This window comes from Larimichthys crocea, chromosome XXI, assembly GCF_000972845.2.
Source record: "Larimichthys crocea isolate SSNF chromosome XXI, L_crocea_2.0, whole genome shotgun sequence".
Taxonomy (NCBI): domain Eukaryota; kingdom Metazoa; phylum Chordata; class Actinopteri; family Sciaenidae; genus Larimichthys; species Larimichthys crocea.
Window position 1 is genome coordinate 16,957,656 of NC_040031.1, and position 21,077 is coordinate 16,978,732.

Consider the following 21,077-nt stretch of genomic DNA (forward strand, 5'->3'; position numbering starts at 1 on the left):
GTTATTCACTCTCCGTGAAATATCACAGTAAGTGTAACAGTAGGATAGAGCTTCTTTTGTGCACTGATTAAAATTATGCATACTCAACGCCGAAAACTCCCCTCTAAGGTTTCTGGTTTCTAGTGATATGTTTAATCACTGAAAAGGTCAGGAAGAAAACAACAGGCTTAGGAGAAATCCGAGACGGCGGTTGTCTCACACAAGCTGAGGCTGCAGCCACATTAAAACACCAAGGAAAGAAAAGTTTATAAAACATTCTATTAACATTTTTGTTTTTGTTTTTAAGCAATTATGAGGTGGGGATAAACTTAATCTTGCTGTGTTTGTTTTTCTAAAATTAACTTCCTAACATCTTAAGTCTACACAGACACACTTTATAATATTTTAATAAACCTTGTTAGCAAACTCTTTTTTTTTATATGTATAAAAGACAAACAAAACTCAGTGTTTTTCAGAATTTAATCATTATAAAATCTCATTTTACAATACAAAAAAAAGAAATAAATATTCAAAGACATAAATAAACAGTTAAGGAAGTACTAAAGTTTATGTCACAATGCTAGAAAGAGGCAAATCACAGTCTCCCAGGAGATAGTCTCTTTTCAGGGTGGACATTTTGTTCACCACTTTAAAACGAAGTGACCGCTGGCTGAGGTCTTCCTCTGCGATACTATCAAAGAAGAAATCCTCATTGAAGATTGGATTACGGCTCTTTCTGATGACTGTGCTGCGTTGCTTCTGCACTTTACCAGGAACCAGTGAAAGACTAACACTGCAGTTGATAATCTTGGGGTCTACAGAGAGAGGATAGAGGCCCTCAGCACTGATCAGTCGAACTCGAAGTCTTTGGTTATCTGAGCAGTACTCTGCTGAGAGTCTCAGGCTGCCATCTTTCCCTATGGGTACCATTCTTTCCTTCATTACCCTCTCTCTGTGCAGAGTCAAGTCCATTGGGAATATAGTTGGCGGTGCCAAGCTGTAGCTATTGGGCAGGCCTTCAACTAACCCCTCTGATGCCCTCCTCATAACATTGGGGCTATTGTCCGTGGAGCTGCCTTCATCTGTGGACAGGGAATTGTTCCTGGACACTATTGCCTTCCTCATGTTCCTTGACAACAGCAGTTCATGGCTCAGTGCTTTGAAGAGGGAAGACTTGGCAGGGCACCTGGTCAGCAGCGGTGAGCTGAAAGGCGAGGATTCAGTAGAGGAAGTTGTATCGCTGTCCAAAGTGGCCTGCCAGTTCAGGGTGTATCCTCTTGGGGAAAGCCTGGAGGTCAGGGTGTTAAGGCTGAATGAGGAATGCGAAGAGGATGGTGAGGTGGATGGAGAGAGTTTGGAGCACATGCTGGATCGACTCCTGGGCAGCAGCAGGGGAGAGGAGCCAGGATCAGAATGGAAGAGCGACTCCTTCCTCCTGGTGTGGGGGCTTTCCAGTAAGGTGCAAAAGCCATAGCAGGTCTGAGCTTTGGCCAGGTGTGGAAGGGACAAGGCAGCCTGGCTCTGGGGATCTGCATTGGTGGTCTCCTCATCACTGCAGCCATCACAGGGGCTCTCATCCACACTCTCCACTTGGATGATGTGTGGGTTGATGGGCTCATGGCGTGTTATCTCTATTTCAGGGCTAACCCTCTCACAGGGAGACACCTTGATAACGCGGGCAGCTCTGCTCTGCTCCATATTCTTCATCTCCTGCAGGGATGGGATTGTTGGGGGGATGCAGAACTCTGGGATGTTGTCAGGGGTGATGACATTAGGACAACGGGAAACCCTTTTGAGTTTGTCACTTTTTTCCCCAAACATGATGTTGCCAATTCTAAAATTGAGTTCTGCTGATGGGATAGGCAGGTTAGATCTCTCCACTGACACACGGATCTTCTCTACCACCCACATGGGTCCTCTGGTAGAAATTAGGAAGCTCTGTAAAATCAACAGGATATGCTTGTAAGATGCTATTTTGCATTTTGAAATCAAGCAAACAGATAAAAAGTGCATAAAAGAAAATTGGGTCATCATCTATAATCATTAACTTTGAAGAAAGCTTTTCTTACCTTATATTCTGAAGATATGAATAATCCACAAGGTTGTCCTGAATAGGATGGATTGACAGATCCAGCTAGAAGTTCAGACTGTTGTGAGAAATCTCTCTCGCTTCACGGCAGATGGAGGTTGTCTCTTGTCAAGACCCGCACATCTGTGGCTATTTGAGAGACACAGACAGTTTAAATGAAGCAGGAAACCAGTGAATCTAATGCACGCCCCCTGTGCTGCTCGAACAGGATCCTCCCTCTCTCCTTGGCCACTGGTTCCCATGGAAATATCCAAACCACAACAGAGCCTAATGCCCCTGTAGTAGCCACCGTACTGTTTAGCAAGATAAGCGTACTACAACTATAGAACAAGTGCTCACAAACAAATGACAGGCTTTTAAGTCACGTGTTCGTTTTTCCATTTATTTAAATTAGATGACCTTTTTGTGTGAACAGCAACAAGGTGATCGGATAAGATAATAATTCTGAACAGTATTTATTGAACCTTTTCGAGGGGCAAAGGTTCAAGGAATGCAGCCAGCCAAGCTTAACTGACTTGAGGAGAGCTACAGGTCAATCAGGCCTCTGCATAAATAGTGTTCTAGTGAAAACAATGTTTCAAATGTTAGTGCTTCATTGATGCATATATCACACTCATTTTGAAAAGAAGCATTAAGGACACATTTTATTCCTCCACCATGACTACACTTCTAAATTAAATTTGGATCACTTTACATATGTCTAAGTCATTCAGCCAGATTTTTTTTTATGTGAGTATAGTATATTCATTCATCAACCAACAGTAAAGAAGAACCACAGAGTTGGCAAAATAGGTCATAATGTCTCTTTATCTTTATGTACACAGACGCACTCAGGTCTCTCTTAAAAAAGAACTCTCAGTGGGTGTTACTTGATTAAATAAAGGATTGTATATGTGTGGTTTGTGGTTCTTGAAAAGTCAACATCCGTCTATGGACAATGAGACCAGTGTTTTATATTTAAATACACTAGATATTGTGCTTTAGGTCTTTAGCCTTTATTAAAACATTATCATGTCAGTGCTACCCTCTTGTGGTGGGACATAAAGCAGCTGTATTGTGAATGATCTCCAGGATGTTGTATTTGTGGAGGGTCTGAACAGCTCGATTGTGGCAGTTGCTGTTTCACCCCTGCCTTCCTGTTCCAACCTTTTTGACACAACAAGGTCAGTCCCTTTAGTTTTGTCAATTGGCTTTCCTTTGCTCTCCATTGAGAAGCGATAAGGGAAAGTGGACGGATCCTGTCAAAAAAGCTCCACTCTGCCTTGGGCAAGGTTCAAGTGGAGTAACTTGGTAACCATGCGTTACCAGACACTGAACGACAGAATGATGTCAGCGCTAATAACATCCCGGAAAGTGTCCCAAATGGGGGAACTTGAATGTTTTCCAAAATACTGAAGTCACGTCAGTAATTCAGGCGTAACTCTCAGAGTGTTTTTTTTTTTTTCACATCTTTCATTTAAGGCATAAAAATTATAAAAAGGAAAAAACTATTCCTCTGAAAACTGAAGTTAATCAACACACACATGACTCAGACACACATATGCCTACTGTGGTGTCTCTGTGTGAGTCTGCTCTGCTTGTGCATGGTACCTGCAGCCATCAAAATAATGATTGCAGTTTTACATAACTTGATTAAATATGTATTAATTGGCAGAAGAATAAGTTCATTGTTTGTTTGTAGATTTCAGGAAATGGCTCAGCATTTTCTGAGGTGGAGAAAGAGGAAGGGAAGTATAAAATATATAATATAAATATAATCTAAAATATAAATCATATATATCCAACTCCTTGTATGTGAGCGTTACTTTTGCATGGATGCTTGTACATCTCCATTGGGGGGCAGTATAGACTCAGGTTAGAAAACAACAGTCCACCCATTGAGATCATAAACTAAGAGCAAGGTGTTAGTCTGAGCAATACATTCCATATAATCTTTATATATTCTCATTTAAAGATTTGCAAACCTGTCAATCCAAATAAAATGATATCAAATGCTGAATTAGAGGGTGTGATCTATAAATCCTGTATTCCTTAAAAACATGTATGAAAACAAACAAGTTATTTCCTGGATGCTTTTAGTTTGACATGCACTGCATGGTTTTTTCTGTAGACTGGACTTCAAAGTGGAATGAAGCCCAACCTCACGGTCTGATGTCGGTGTGCTGACACGCTTTCAGCAGGTGTAACTGCATGCACAAATTCAAAGCATTTTTAAAAATAAGAGAAAACTCATTCAATCTTCATCTTTTCTCGGGTTTATTATTATTTTATTTTTTTATATATCTCATCACAAATCAGTATCTCTTTAATCCTGATCCTTTCAATCTGTCTTAATCCGGCTACATCTATGATTATCAGAAGCGATGGATGAGCGTGACGCCGCTTCCTCTTTTCGGCGCATAGATATGCGGTCGTTTTTCTTTTCTTTTTTCTTTCTCTCTCTCTCTCTCTCTCTCTTCTATCCCTCTCTCCACTGTACGATAAACGAGGAGGGGCTTGATGCCGTGGAGGAGGCAGGCAGGCAGGCAAGGCAGGCTTGGCTGAGCTGACCCGCTTGCGGTGTATGTCGCTTAGCCTACATCCAAGCCAGGTCGCATGCATTAACGAGTGACAGACATCAGGTAGGATTTCACCTTCATGTTTTATAAGCTGTTTTTCTTTCCCCCCCCCCATATGTCTTTTAAACCCTGACGCCGTTTGCTGATCCTCCCCAAACGGGCTCACTACATGGAGGCGGACCGCTCGATGTTGGCTCAGCAGAAGCGCTGAAAACATTTGATATTAACACCCTGCGGACGACCTTTTCACATGATCAGTGTTATGTGGTCCACTTCACCATCTCCTCGCTCTTGTTTTTTATTTTTTATTTTTTTGGATTTAACATCAGTCGATTTGCTTCATGTGCTGCGTTATTATAAGCCTGTCAAATCTATTTTCATCGCCTTATATGTGACTGACTGCTGCTGACATTGACAGATAAGAGGTAATAAGATGAATATTTCATTGACCTACTTGTTTTGGTGCATATTAAATCATGAGGAGATCTCGAATTTCTTGCTTTAAAAAGTAGGTTAAATAAGCAACTACTGCTGCCCAGCTCCAGCATCCTTGCTGCTCTGCAAAGAAATGTGCTGTACAGTAACTTGGAATTGACCTGAATGTTATCTGGATCGGCTCAACATCAAAGCTGCATTCACGATGTGAGACTGTAGTGTGCATGCATGGGGATGTAACCACTGATGATTTATACAGTGGGCTGAATAGGTCAGGAGATGGTCTGTAGTGGTCAGTTTGGTCAAGTTTGTTGAGACTGACTCTTTGCCCCAGTGATAAAAATCTGCTATTTCATGGATACCAGTTGGAAAATTCCTGATTTTTACAAAAGAGGTCAGAGTACATGTTTGCCTAGCTGTAGTTCTGTTACTTTGTCCAATCCCTGATTGATCCCCGTTTGAAGGACATGTCTCCCTAAACCTGCTGCCTCATACAAATTGGTACGCACTGCAATCGTAATGACATATTTTATGAACTGTGTGACATGTGGTTGTTTCACACAGGTAAAGGGCATTAACTGACTGTGAACGGGCAACAGAGTAAACCCTCATATATATATATTCCTAGGTTTGTTGTCCATACATCAGTTTGTGGAACAAATGAATGAGTGTTGTGCTAACTCGCTATGCCAGACCACATTAGCACCACATCAGCCAGTTTTGACATTCTCATTTACTGAAGAAGCCGTTGGCAGCTACTGTATGACCAACTGTTAGAAAAATGCCACCCCACCCTTCTTACAGTATAGAGCAGCTGAGCATTTTCTCCAAAGAGCATCTCAGATATTAAGGGTCAATTCAAGGATATTGATACTGTGGTGAGAGGGGGATGGGGGGGGGTTCAAACTGATACCGAGGAGTGATGTAATTAGAAAAGTCAAGCTGTATCAGCAGGATGCAGAGTGGACAGCTGTGATTCGGGATGGCTTTATACAGTAAGGCACCATTGAGGGTGCTAAGGGGCTTGATTCCAACTGGGTGCAGCCATACTAAAAGAATGCACTCCCTGCTGGTACTGTAAGGCACCACTTAGTGTAGGATAAAAGCATCCCCCAGCTACACTGTGGGAATTAATATATGGGCTCCTCAGTAGCTCCAGCTTTGTTGAATTTCTACAACCTAATTTCTAGTGAGAATCTCTGTCTTACCTTGATGTGCATTCAAATGCTAGTTGGCTGCACCCTAGTTTAACATGTCCTGTCTTTCTGATAAGTCTTCGGTCTCTACATTGTACATACAGTCTCTGTCTCAAGATTTTGTAGGTTAGAGGTGTCAAGCTTCATGTGTGATGAAACAGATGTCTCAGTCGATTGCTTTACTTCAACAGAGGTTGTAAAGCCATGAAATGTTTCTGTTGTCAGAAGTATTGACACTTGACCTTGGAGCTAACATGTCATGACTTGCACATTTCCCTGTATCTGTAATGTATAACAATGTATTTTTGATAGAGGGTAAGTGATAGGGTCACATGTGCGTCTTATATAGTATTTAGATTAGCAAAATGTGTCAGTATATAGACTAATCTCCAGATTACATAGTCCTGGAAAGTCTTTATGAACGGAATTGAGCAGGATTGTCTGTAGGATTAATGTATTTATGCTTAGAGAGATGTGCTCATTGTGTGTGCACAATATATGAATGTGTATACAGTATGTGCTTGTTTTTGTGTCTATGGATGGACACAATGTTTGTAGTATTAAGAGGAAATAACATTATGTATTCAGGTATGCTATTTTGTGGGAATACTGTAGCTATGAAAATCTCAGCTGTGGCACACTGTTGGTTCACAATATGAGCTCTGCTTGCCTATGTTTAATACGGAGGTTGAGACCTTCTCAGCCTGAGAATCTACAATGAGTACTGTACACTTTCCCAGAGATATAATTAGATCGCAGCAACAGTGTCACAAGCTCATATGCAGCATGAATCTACCAGTGGCAACTGATAAAGGGTTAGTGTTCCATCAAACAAAACACTGGACGCTATTCACAAGACCCAAGGTTATTAAGAACAATGTTTGCCAGTTTGTAAGCTTGTGCCAAAAGAGATCAGAGAAGTTTAAAACTAAAAAACTAGATATTGTCAAGATTGTACATTTCTTCCTGTCTGAGCTTTTGAAATATTAAAAACTGCAATTTTGCTTTGCAGTGGTAATTAAAACCCAACCACTATTTAAACGGTGCCTATTTCCCTCTCATTGCCAGCTATTGAAGAGGCCATTACCACAGTGATTCTGTATTATGGGAAGCTATTAAGGGTGTCTCTGCAACAACAACTTTAGTTGCTGTAGCAGAGACAACTCAGCGCCTAATTTACAGGGAATTACAAGTCTCAGACATGGCCTTGAAATGTAGTGCTTTTAGTCTGCAACCCAGAGAGAGAAAAATGCAGTCCTCAGACTGGTTCCACAAATAACAACACTTCCAAGTAAGTATTTTGATCCCCAAAGTGTTGAGAACAAGCGGTCCTTAAATGTCTCAACTGTATATCCGTGCCGCTCATTAGAAAGTGATTTTCCTCACAGCTGTTGAAGTTGCTCCGTCATCAAGAACACATTCCTGGTCGGAATTCCCCAGGAAATGTTCAGTTGGAGGCTGGGAAGTAAGGGCACTGAGAGTCACTGGAGAGTGTGATTGTTGAACCATATTTAATGCATGAGCATGTAGGAGGTGGAAACTAAAACACACCCCATGCTGTCACTGTGACCCAGCCTTTGTGTTTCATATTTACCAGTGAAATAGATCTCTCCTACGTATTTTCTCACCGCTGTCACTGTGATCAGCGGATCGCCTCCAGATGCGTTGCTATAGAACAAGACGTAGACGTTTAAGCTGGCAGCCACTCCTCCACTAGCACATCAATATGAATTCATCATTTACGGTATTTTTCCCAACAGATGGATGTGGCAGGCAGTCAATATGTGAGAGCTTTAATGCAGATGTGCCCTTTTTTTTTTCACCAGTGAACACTTGACCACATTTCCTATGTGCTTTTGGATTTGAAGTAATTAAAGCTCGTTTATGAAATTGACTGCACGCTTGATTAATAATTGTTGGTCATTAATATCAGGGCATTTAATTTCGGTGCATCCGCAGGTCTCTCAGTTGTTGATCCTGTAGAAAGCTTTCTTATTTCTTCTTTCCATTTGTAATCGGATCAGCTGACTTGACCTCATGTATGCGGATCATCACATCATTTATTATAATTAAGCATGAAATAAAAACAACTAAAAGGTGAAGTGGAACTATATTGAACATGATCTCACAGAGCTGTCAGCAGAGGTTGATACAGTACTTACCAAGTGCTTACTGTACATGTGGTCTAAACTGATGTGGCCTTGCTAGTGATGCGTAAGCAGACTCAAGAAGTAGGTCAGTGGATGCCGGTTGTGGTTCAGGTCAGAAACAGTGGCATAGCCTGTGGCCCCTCTCATCAGCGGGTCAAATGAAATGCCATTTTGAAGTAGCAGACGACAGGTCTGACTTCACTGTTGTGCATACATGGTCTCAAATTGAGTTAGTGGCATAAAATGAAAGATATGCCCTGAGCGCCAGCTGTCCAAGTAAATAGCTGTCTGTAACTTACCTTTTGGCTGCCTCACTGCTTTTATATATTAATTTGTAGGTACATTTTGTCACTTGTATTTAATTACATTTAGATTCTTCCACCTAATCCCTGTGTGTATGTGTGTTTTTGAGATAAGGCTACTTTGTCGAAGATTAATTTGGTGAGCATGTGGGCTGAGATTTTAAATAGTTTGCCCTTGTGCGAATTTTGTAAATTACTTTAATAGTATCCAATTGTACCGATGTGTCAGTGAATAGGCTTGCTATTAAGGCTACTTCATTTTGTTAGGAAAGATGTTACTGCTGCACATACACTTTAGAGTTTAGTGAGAACGAACATTGGGAGGATCAGGAACACGGCCCGCTCTGCTCTGACTGAGGCAAACTGATTATCAGTGGTAAAGATCATGTGATACGTGTGCTAAAGATCATGTGATGTATAGCCTTCTCTAAAAAGGGGAGAGCGGCTGGTCTAAAGCTCTTTTGTTTCTAACGTCTCAAAACAAGTTTAGATTTTTTGGCAATTTATGGCAACTTGAACTCGAGTACACAAGGAGCTGATGTATATTCTGTCAGTCCAGATGTTTATATCCATTCTCTTCTTGTAGTGTAAACTGCTGCTTTTGGTTTTAATCGTCACAGACTCCATAGAACACAGTTTATCACTTGGTGGTCTTTGTTAAGATATAATGGCTGCTCGTTGTAACATGCCCAGTTTCTTTTTTTACTCTATTGTAGGTACTAGTGCTCGGAGCATCTAACTGCCAGAAACTGTCTCTTTGATGGGAAATGTAATTGAAGTTAAACTCAAAAGAAGATTGTAAATAAAGTGTTCTTGTGCATGCAGTGTGTCTTCTGAATGGCTGCATTTTACTCTTCTATGTAGATACAGTAGACTATATATATTTAGAGCTTTAGTGTACTATGTTGTCGTCATTATTTCTCTGCTCTTCAAAGTGTTTTTTCTTTCCGGCATCACAAAGAAAGCACATTAGAGGCGCACTCTCAAAGGCTGTGATGGTTTTCATCAGCATGCTGGGAGTGTTTTTCCCTGGCAGGGGGTCTCCCAGGAGCGCCACAGGAGCCAGAGGTCAATGACAGTGGGGCAGAGATCCTAGTGATCGAGCCACTTGCCATCGATCTGCATCAATGACACATCACAGCCAAATACAGCTAAGTGGTAGGGGTCTTGCACCACAGTACAATTAACCAATCACTTGATGAGGCGAATAACCGTTTTTTTTTTTTTTTTTACACGTATGGTACAACGTGCTGAGAAAAATCAAAAAGCAGCATTTGAAGTAATCTCAGTTTTTAAATTGCCCATGATGGGAGACATCCAGAGGTTGATAGGCTTGTACAATTTTCAGAAAGAGGGAGCAAAGGCGAGCTGCACTAGGACAGAGGCGAGATTGAATAGCAGACAGATGAAATGAACAAAATGATATTGCTGCTAAATGGCTCCGTTGATCTTGTTTTAGGGAGAATTGACAAGGCACTAGTTTCACATCAAGGTTAATTGAGGGCCATCAGGTCCTTTGTGTGTATAGCAGCTGTCAGGCTGTTTTCATGACTGCCCAAGGGAAAGGACTCTACTGTCTGAAGAGCAGCACTGAAATCACCGCTATCCTCTACTCTGATCCTCTGCAGCCTGCCAGGGTTGCTGACCGAGCGAGATCTCTCTGTCTCTATGTTTCTCTCCTCAGGGCTATGTAGTGTCAGCACCTTGAAGAACTGTGGACTGCTCTGACACACTCTTGTGGAAATGATTTCATATTGGCCTGGCGGAAGTGCATTTAGAATTTAGGCTGTGCTGTATCAGTGATTGTGTTACTTTAGCTTTGTATATTCAGCAGTGCATTGACCTTGTGTTAAGGGCAGAGGGACTCTCTGGTTACCCTCAGTGGAAAGCAATATCTAGAATTACATTTGTTGCTCTGTTTTTGGAGATGGAATGATAAAGTTGACTCAGGAGTCAATGGCATGATTTTTATTGGTGCTCTGTAGAAACCTTTTTCATACAACGACCATTTAAAGCTGGACTTCATTTTGGATGAACTGTACCTGGAAGATCTAGATTTAGTAGATATACACTACTGTCATTCTTTGTTAAATTGATTACTTGATTTAACTAAAAAAATCAGTCAAACAGATAAATGCGCTCATGCAAACAGATCTCTCAAAACCAAGTGCGTATTAAGGGCAAAACCTTTGTAATTTTCCTGTATTAACTAAATGATGGCTCATGTGTGGACGTGAAAGGGGTCATGCCAAACCCAAACAGCTTCTAGTTGCAGCAGACAATTGTTTTCAATGACAAAGCTCTAAAACAACACTGTACACAACCTGCCCAGCAACAGAGTTACTGCCTAGCCGGTGACCCGAGCGGATCATTTAGCCACTGAGGAGCCACATTCATTCAAATAACAGGAAAAGGTGGAGACCAAAAAAAAAAAAAAAAAAAAAAAGAGAGAGGGAGAGGATTTAATTTGTTGCTAACAGGTTAGCTGCTACAGTACAACTTTATAAATTGATGTATGTCAATAATATTTAAAATGCTGCTTTTAAAGACTATAAAAACCCAACTGACAACTGTCAATTACTGATTTGTTATTCTGTTTACTTAACTATGTTCAGATCATTTCTGCTTTAGATCGAATCAGAATTATTTTACTCAGACAATTTATTAAGGCTCCTGGTTTTCTTTGTCTCCTTACACAAAGTAAAAGGGGAAAAAAAACCTTTAAAGTATAAAAAAATAACTCATATGTCTTCGGTACAAGTATCAAAGTTTCAAATGATACTTCAGAATTACAGCATCTAACATCTGTTAATTTTTATAACTGTTACATTCTTCTGCCCTCTTAATGTGTTGACTCAACCTTAGTTGTTATGCTGATCCCCTGGGTCGAGTATGAAATAAATTCTAAATGGTCTCAGTGGGAATAAGGTCACCTGGCCTGACACAAAATCATTAGCAAAGGAGGGAATTTTAATTCAAGTCACACATTGATTATACAGAATCCTGATGTTTCATACTGTAATCTTGTTTGTCGGTATGCTGTTGTTCTTAGAGCTGACTGAGAGCTGAATATAAATGCTGACTTTCTTCGGAACGTGCATTGTCTGGCGAATCAGAACCGACAAGCTGAATTTGAGTTTCTATTTAATTTCCTGTAACTGTGTCAGCAGCCACTGATGTGACAGAGAAATCAACATCCTCCTGAAGCAGATTCAAATATAATCTCTCATCTTGCTATCATTATATCCATACATCTTGGTCTGTTGGTGACATTGCGTGACATCTAATGCTCGATTAGTTGCGGAGAATCTTAAGACTGAATCTCTCTTGCTGTCTGGGACTGAAATAAGGACATACATCTCATCATCACGATCACATCCTCTGACCTTTACAGGGGAGGAGGGCCTCCAGGTTATAGAAGCTGTCGGCACAACATCTAAAAATATTATATCATGTGTACATCATGTGTTTGATTTTTTTTCCCTTCCATTAAGCTCTCTAATTTTCTCCCTGTGGCTATTCTGTCGTGACACTGGTTTAACCTGCTTGTGAAAATGTGCCATACGGTGAAATAGTCATTCAGCAGAATAATCATGTTATTTCTAGAAGCATTGTTGAATTTAATCCACAGCTCTGACTCATGGCATCAAAGTCAGTTAGATATCAAAACAAGTGGTCATTGTTTCTTGTTACTGCATGAATGGACAGTGCTTTATGTAAGATGGGACATTATGTTGAAAATGCCCTAAATAGAGCAACCATTATGTCCCTACATGTGCTAGCATGTTGTCACAGACAGCTTCCCCAGCATTCAAGCTTGTAAGAATTGATCTATCTCATTTTGTAAAAGCATATCTGGACTGCTAATAACTGTATGCAATATTAATTGGATAAAGCAGTGTCTATTTAAAGTAATGGCTAAGATGCTTTGATTCCAAACCTTTAATGAGCTCTGCTATATGAACAGACATGAGATCTGTAGCGAAAAAAGCAATCCTGTGTGCTACCAATAGTTGATGAATATTGTGGTCCCAGTGGAAAAGAGATATTTTATGCATATTAAAGGTTAATCATAAAGCCTAGACTGTTAAATTTGGCACCAATGTGAGCATCTCAAGGTACCTTGAAGAACATCATCACTTGGACCACTTTTTTCAGAAAGAAGAGTCTGAACATTTTCAATTTTGACTGCTGCAGCTGAAACACTGCTAGCACCTCTGTGGATTTATTATAATCCACATGAAATACTGAAGCGCGTGTCACGTTTCTGTCAATGTAGATGGCATAGGTGGATGGGAAGAGGGTGCCGTTGATTTGGATTACCGAGGACACTTGTACAGTCGCATAGTGCCTAATTCCATGGCATTTGAGGATGACTTGCAGGCCTAGCACACATGGATCACAGCATTTATTCTCTCCCCGTCTGTCGTACATGCAAACACACAGTGCACATACAATCTCTCTTTCATCTTCTGTTGATTCTGTGGGAACAGAATATATAAAAGCATGGTAAATGTTATATATGTTAGCACAAGAAATGCTGCATCTAGGACTTCCATGTTGTATGAACTCGCCCATGACAATACTGCATCGCTGAATAAGAAAGACCCTGCCTTAGCTATTGCATACTCGCCACTGTCATTACTAGAATGCTCCTGTACAATATGCGGTATTCCCTTTTATCAAGAAAACATCAAAAGATTTTTTCATACTGATGGATGTGAACAGATTGCAAGGGCAGCAGGTAGATTGCTGTTCTAAGTATTTCTAAAAGAATATATGATGCACCCTCATTAAAAGAAAAAGAGACAAATAACAATCAATAAATGCTCTTTTATTATTAGAAAAGTGTTGAAGTTGCATATATGTCTCTGTTCTCTCACCCAAATGGAGATGCTGTGTCTACATTTAAAATGATACAGTGTTAATTCCTTGCCACCATCACCATCTGTTCAGTCCACTACATGGCAGATGTTTGCTTCTCTCTCCGTTGAGTCTTCAGTTTCGTCAGACAGGAGATTGATGGACCTGTGTCCAATGAAGGGTAGCTGCTCACTCGCAGTGGACATGTTACCCCTGCGAGGCTATATGCCCACAAGATGACACCATCTTGCTCCAGCCCGGCTGGGATGGAGTCGTATAACACAGCCAGGTGTGTTTCCCAGCCTGAGGTCAAGGGTCATTCTGGTACTAATGACCGCGGCTGGCGGTCCTCCCTTTTAAAAGACAGTATAAAGTGGATGATGTGCCGCTCGGTGCCTCTGGTACTTCCCTCATTTCCTCTGATTTGTTTCTGCCCTTATCATAATCCAAAATCAAATGTAGCGCTGCCACATGTGGGATTATTGATGCTGTTATTTAATGACTGTCAGTATTTCTGGCATTTATTTGTGATATATGGTCTTCGTATGTGAACAGCTCATACTGGGAAACATGCACTATATTTACAGTTTGATTAGATTTCTCTGTGCCCGGGAAAAGGCTGTCATAAATTACAGGAATCTCATGGAGCGAGTCACTGTGAAGCTTTATAAATTCCCCGCTGGGAGAAGGGACAAAGAGACGGCGGAGGAGGCTCTGCTCTGAAAAGCCGATCTGTATGCAACTTCAGTGGGAGACGGCATCCTCGACACATGGCACAAGCTCAGAGACATTGGTAAGAACGTGGCTGGCCTGTTATGTTAGGCCATTCACTCTGCTCTCTGCTACACTAGCTTCAGACTGCAAGGCCTCCTCATTCACCAGCTCTGCTGTGTAGATAAGGATTGCTGAGAGTATTTTAGGACTACTTGGTGCTAGTTCTAAGATTTGTGGGTTTATATATTCCCAGCAGTCCTTTAGTGAGTGAGACAATCTTTAATTCAAACCAGCAGCACTAATGATGCCCTGCCAATATCTTCTGTGCATACACCAGGCCTGCACATCCTGGATGTCTCAATGAGATGGATCTGTCTGCCTTCTTTGGTGCAGAACCATGGGACTAATTGAATTACACATCCCCCTCCTTAGCTTCTCTGTCCCATGGGAGTGCACAACTAATCATTTGGAATCTCTGTTTTTCAGAAATGGGGAGGGGAGAGTGTATCAGTGGTTCTCCTATAGGCAGCCAACAGTATATCCTGTGTCGTTTACTTTTCCGTAATCTCTCCATAGCTACCATAGCTTTAGATGTCGTCACTCCAGAAGGTTCTTGACCTATTGACCTGTGAATGCTGTTGTGCTGCCACAGCTGGTGCCCAGATGTACCCCACAACATTGTTCGCTAATGAAAAAAAGGGTCCAATTAAGGAAGTTGGCTGATAACAGTACACTCACTTACTAGACTTAATTATTTTGGTGCAGTTAGATATAGTAAAATGTTGTTGTGATTTTTTTTTTATTTGGTTTGGGTGTGTCTGGATATATTGTTGTTTTACATCTTGTTATGAATGGAATATTGCTGATTAGATATTAGGATAATGAACCTTTCCTTGCCCTGTGGTGTGAAGGAGAGGTTTGCACTAAAGCCCGCAAGCGTTAAATGTCAAACCTGCCAGAAATGTTAAGCTCATAGCTTAATAATGTGACAAAGGATGGAGGGAAGATTAACAATGAACCCAATTAAACCCAGTTTACTTAACTGTGCTGGCTTATGTATTGTTAGCAGCATCTGCACTGCAATTTATAGCCACTATTATGAAACTGATGTATTGTGCGAGTGCAAAAATAACACATAACAAATTAACACATTGAGTGCAGGGGAAATGAGTGCACTAAAATTCTAATTGATTTTTGTGTAATGCATGCCTCGTGATGTACATACTTTACCTGCCTTTTCTGTTCCTAGTAAATTGATTTCTAGCTTCTTTACTTTTTGTCACGATATTGAGGTAATGAAAATCACTTACAAGCTTAGAAAATCAGACTCTCATAGTATTTCAACAACATACTGTAGGCTACAACCCTGGATCTAAATGGTAAATTGCTGCAGCAAGGAAATTGTTCCCATTTCTTCGCCCTCTGTCACACATTGGTAAAGCTGTGGTGAAACGTAGGACATTGGGTGCCCCTATCATCCGCTATTATGAATCCCTCCGTCTGTCTGCGGTGCTTTCGTTGTCGCCCTTTCATAAATCAGATTTACTGCAACATCTGTAGTACCCATGCTAATGAAGTAACACCCAGCGCAGAGACACAGCATTGATTTCATTTCCTGCCTCTATGGCTGCTCCCTGGGTAGCTAGATGGAGATTACATGACGATGTCGTATAAAAGGAGAGATTAAAGAATCTGTATCTTACAGCTGTGTGCTCAGCCTTACAATTAGATGCAGAAGTTTAAGAGAGAGCAGCAGAGATGGCACTCAGCACCATGGGCCTCCTCTGCTGCTCTACAGATCTTTGGAGCGGAACTTTTTGTCTTGTTAACCCAAGTTGGATGTGGAGGTTGGCAGGTTCTTTTCACTCCCACACATCTCTGCCAATGATTCGGATGATACTACCCCTGTCAGAGATCTGCAGAAAGGCAACGATGAAATGGATGGGTTGTCCAGTTATTAGAGAACAGAGAAGGGCACAATTCATTGCCTGCCTGCCTGCTTGAATGCTTGCCTGCTTTCATACTTATGCACTCACCCAGTACCCCTCTTTCTGCCTGACTTTTCTATCAATGTCAAAACAAGGGTAGACACAATGTGAATATAACTGTTACTGAATAATTTGTGCCCTTTTTAACTACTTTAAAGGTCCGGTGTTTAGGGTGCTGTATGTACAGTATATGGCAAAAAAATGGAAGATAATATGGATGCGGTGCATAATCACCTGAAAATAAGAATCATTATGCTTTTGTTACCTGGAAATGAACCATGCTGAACTGCAATGTTTCTACAGCTGGCTGTAGATGGGGATTCTGTCACTTACACTCAACGTAGTTTCTCATTCATGCTAGAAAAGAGAGAGTGAGGTGGAGTGAGGAGGGAGTTGCTATCAGCAAATACACTGGGGTGGCACTAGCTCTGTCTGTCAGTTCAAGTCCAACATGTACCAAAGTATGGAAGGTGGACTGGGAGCTGGAGAGGTGCCAGTTCACCTCTTGGGCACTGCAGAGCTGCGCTTAAGCAAGGTACCCCTAACGGCTCCCAGGGCTCCCAGGGTGCTGCTCTGTGTGGCTGCCCATTATTCCGCCATCTCTCCACGTTTGCATATCTTGAGCCCTTATTACACCGTATCCTTAATGGATAAAGAAGTCTTTGTTTGGTAGTTCATTGTCTCATAAGAGCTAAAATAATTTTATGTTTACCTTTTTGTGCACCTTTCTTTGGATAGTTTCAAATATTAATAATCTGCTGTTTTCAATATGAGTTATGAGTCAGTTCCATGACACAGGGACAGTGTGTTGTTCAATGAGTGCAGTGTGTTATAATCCAGTGCTGAAACTATTTTTTCGATTTGTTGATCAACAGGGGATTACTGACACAGACAGTTGATTATCCAGTAATTACTTTTTTAATTTGGTCAGTAATTTGTAAGGAATAATGGCAAACACTCTCCCAAATGTAAGAATTTGTTGCTTATCGATTGTGATAATTTAGAGTGATATACACAGGAAACTATGGAGAAAGAGAAAGAGGGGAGGACATACAGCAAAGGGCCACAGGTTGGAAATTAAACACAATAAGGACTCAGCCTTAGTACATTGGGTCTACACCCAGTGAACTACCAGCCCACAGTTAACATATCGATCATTTCATCAACAGAAATTATCATTCGTTGCAGACCTTTTACAATCAAATAACACACAAATGTATTAAAAAGTCCCTGTTTAAACCTCTCTACATCCTTTAAGATGACTCGTGCAGACATGTGCTCCATAGAGTGCAAATTTCTAGAGCACATTCTGACTGAATGATCAATACATTGGATTGTCTGCAAGGTTCTGTGATGTTGAAGTGCATCATATGATGCATCTTGTCTGTGGCACACTGCAGACAGGGCGTTTGAAGCATCAACACCAGAGTTTTGATTAATCCTTACAATCAAGTTTCTATCGAAATGCCTTAAGAGTATTTCTTTGTAAACCATTGGGACATTTGAAAATTCTATACTCGCACGCTTCTACAGTAGTTCTGCCATCTTCTATGACTAATCACAGTGAGAGATGCCATTATGTTTTTTTCTAGCAGCCATGTGCTGCTCTTTTGGGGAATTGTTGTGTAGTTTCAACTCAGGCCGTAGTCAACCAAAGAAAATCATGGTTAACTAAACTCCAGCTGCTTTTCAATCAATCGTTTGGTCGATAGAGAGAAAAATCCTAAACTACACTGCTGAATTGATTCACCGTGTCTCTGCTAAAGAATCCAAAATACACAACATGCTCCTCCATTTTGTGAGGGCTACACAGGTTCTCTTCGCAGCTTTGAAGAGAACCTATGTAGCCTAAATAGCCAAATTTAATGCATGCAATAGGAGGCCACGCCTGTTGCACTCATGAATTTAAAATTCAAATATTTAATAGATCAGATAGAAGATTGTTGACCTTGTGAACACAGTTCACCCTGAGCACCCTTTCTGGCTCTTAATGAACATAAAAGTTTGTTAAAAAAAACAATGTTTTGGACAAAGGAGCCACTTCAATTAACTTAGTTAATTCTATTAATTACAAACTTTATTGATCCCTAAGGGGCAAAAAAACATTTTTAATGATAGTTTGATAATACCCAGATGTTGCTCAGAATAGATAAAGAGACCAGCAGTTGTTAGGCTTTTAATTGAGGACATTAACTGATATCAGTGATAACTGATATGATGATAAATATTTTGACTAGGATAAGAAGCAAGCAGCAACCATGGCTGGGGAATGAAGCGACTATATATATAAAAATGCCCAACTTCACACAGAAATAAACATGTACACAGCCTGCTTCAAAAAACTGTTTTGGTCTGTACAGGGGAGGTACTTTTTTCTTTTTTTCTTTTCTTTTTTTTTACTCACTTGTTTAAATTATATTATGGCTTAAAGTTGCGCATAATTTACAGCATGGCCACTTTGATTGAGTAAGTGCACCCAGGTGTCATTCAGCCCAGCTAAGGTCCTGTTGTTTTCACCTGATGTCTTTACTTGAAATTCAAACCAACATACTCTCTCTGTGGCAGATGATTGCCATGTTTGGATCCATGCTATCGCTACATTCTCCTATTAATGATAGATTGCCATAGGTGTCATTTAAAGAGGCTGATGCTAAGCATTTGTTTAGGTGTTGTGTTTAGTGTAGATAATAAAATGTTATTATAGTTACTCGAAAAGCAGAAATAATAAGAATTCAAGTTATCAGCTGGCTGAATGCCCCCACTTAACTAATTAGAAGTCTGTGTCAGCATTAGCGAGTTGAGTGCTATGGTCGCAGAATTCATTGAAGCAATTAGTGGATCAAATCGCTGAGCTATACAGTAGCTGGGTTTCGCATAACTGACAGCATTGAGCAATAAGCCCTAAGAATAACCTCTGGTGTACAGAATGTGACAATCAGCCACATGAAAATGTTAAATTTACCATTATGCTGATACACTGTGGTACGATGCTGTATAAAATGATATTATGAAGTGTGAAGTCTGTTTTGCTGCATATGTTCAGCCGACTAATTAACTCGCCATAACCAGAAATCAGGAGCAGATGATGAGAATAAGTTATGAAAGAGACTTTTATATCCCTCAACATCAAAGTCACATTTAGTTATGTGAAGTATTCGGACTGTTTGAATGAGCTCTTCAGACCGTACAGTTCAAAAAAGTTCGACATCTGACAGATGTTTTCTGCGACGCAATATTGAAGCGTTAATGAAGAGGATGTATTTTGCTGTTTTTTGCTGCATTATCCCAAAATATGTAAAAAGATTGAGAGTCTACAGCCATGATAGCAGCTCTGTGAGGCTTTACATTGTCAGTGGTGCTTTGAGCTGAATGCTCACAATAACATGCTGATATTTGGCAGGTTCAGTATTTATTGTTGTTATCATCTTAGTTATAAGTGCCAGCATGGCAACTTTTGCTAATTGGCACTAAACACAAAGTAGAGCTGAGGCTGATGGGAATGCCTTCAGGTATGTGGTCATTAACCAAAATACTAACCTAATTGAATTTTGACCCAGTGATGGGGCTAGAAGAACAGTCAGGGGATCACAAAGGCACAGGGATTCATCCAGTTTGAGTTTCATTATCCATCTAGTAGTTGTTGAAATATACTGTATCAGCCTGAACCAAAATGGTGGATCAACCCACCAACTCCCTAGGGCCATGCTGCTAGCATGACTAAAAATAGGCGAGAATACATTCTTTCACAGTATACCCTGTGTATTATAAATGTCATCGTTTTGTAAGACTGTATTCTCTTTGTACTTATTTTCCCTATAGCGTGTACAGAGCCTGAAATTGGTGCAAAAATGGTTCTCAGGCTGAAATGATAAGACTACCTCTCCCACAGTTTTATTTCTTTGGCTGAATAGTCGTCAGAGAGAGCTAACTGATGTGTACAGACATCAGGCTTAAAATATTATTTAAAGCTGCTAAGAGTCTTAGATGAGCTTGAAATGAGCGTGTTCTCCTGTGGAGAGGACACTGTAAAAGAAAACCAAGATTAGCATGACAATGTGGCAGGTAGATGTTTTATTTTTGTTCTCTTGGAGGAACATACATCTCCAACATACAGTATTAGAACTACAGGTATTAGAGTCATAAGCCATTATGTATTCAATATAGATGCAAGTTTGAAAATGAAGGGAAGGTTGGTGGTTTGTAGGTATTGTGATGCAAAGGTAGAATGTCTTTTTCTGCAAACATCACAATGGAGTCTGCACTGCACGCCAGGGATCCTTCTCATTCCCTCATTATACGCCTCCTTCACCTATTACTGAGTGGACTTTAGGTAAAACAACACAGAGAAAGGCTTTCTCTTTTTTTCTAATGGGCTTGAGTTTCACTAACCTTGAGATGTCACATGCTGGCTCCAGACTCGGTTTTGTGTTACAGTATATACATTAGGCACACCAACACACAAACCCTAAATGGATAGTGTTTTTGTGCCACTTAAGGAAATCCTGTTCCTCTTTTGAAAGAAAACAACGATAAACCTGCAGATATGTGAAATAACGACGGTGTAATTCAAGGGATGCAGCATACCCATGAGAGATTTGTAGATTCAGTCGGTAAGAAATTTGCTTTGCTTGTAAGCATGAATCAAACCTCATCTTCCTCTAATAGCTCCTACAGGAATTTCTATGTGTATCTTTATGTAGCTCATACCGAGACTGACTGGGCCTTGTTTGAAATATTGCAATTTCATGGATTTTTAATCAGCACAGTGTAAGCCATTAAAATATATTTTCTACAAGGACAGAA

At 40.5% G+C, this 21,077-nt stretch overlaps 2 protein-coding genes across 6 annotated transcripts in view; one reads left to right on the top strand and one right to left on the bottom strand.

Annotated features, from left to right (window-relative positions):
- Window positions 1-535: 535 nt before the first annotated feature.
- On the bottom strand, window positions 536-2,175 carry c2cd4a (C2 calcium dependent domain containing 4A). Its single transcript, XM_010729417.3, has 2 exons — window positions 2,049-2,175; window positions 536-1,917 (listed from the first exon to the last, which is right to left on the bottom strand). Exon 2 carries the CDS (start codon window positions 1,888-1,890, stop codon window positions 547-549), a length of 1,344 nt encoding a protein of 447 aa, XP_010727719.3. The 5' UTR covers window positions 1,891-1,917; window positions 2,049-2,175; the 3' UTR covers window positions 536-546.
- A 2,370-nt stretch (window positions 2,176-4,545) lies between these two features.
- The window catches only part of tln2b (talin 2b), a 77,993-nt gene continuing 61,461 nt past the window's right edge, over window positions 4,546-21,077 (top strand). For 4 of the 5 annotated variants that reach the window (XM_019272292.2, XM_019272294.2, XM_019272295.2 and 1 more), the window contains exon 1: window positions 4,546-4,689. The gene's annotated coding sequence lies outside the window, so the exon portion shown is untranslated. Of the gene's footprint in view, window positions 4,690-4,732; window positions 5,052-21,077 lie in introns of those variants that run through there. The other variant, XM_019272293.2, reaches the window with a different exon arrangement.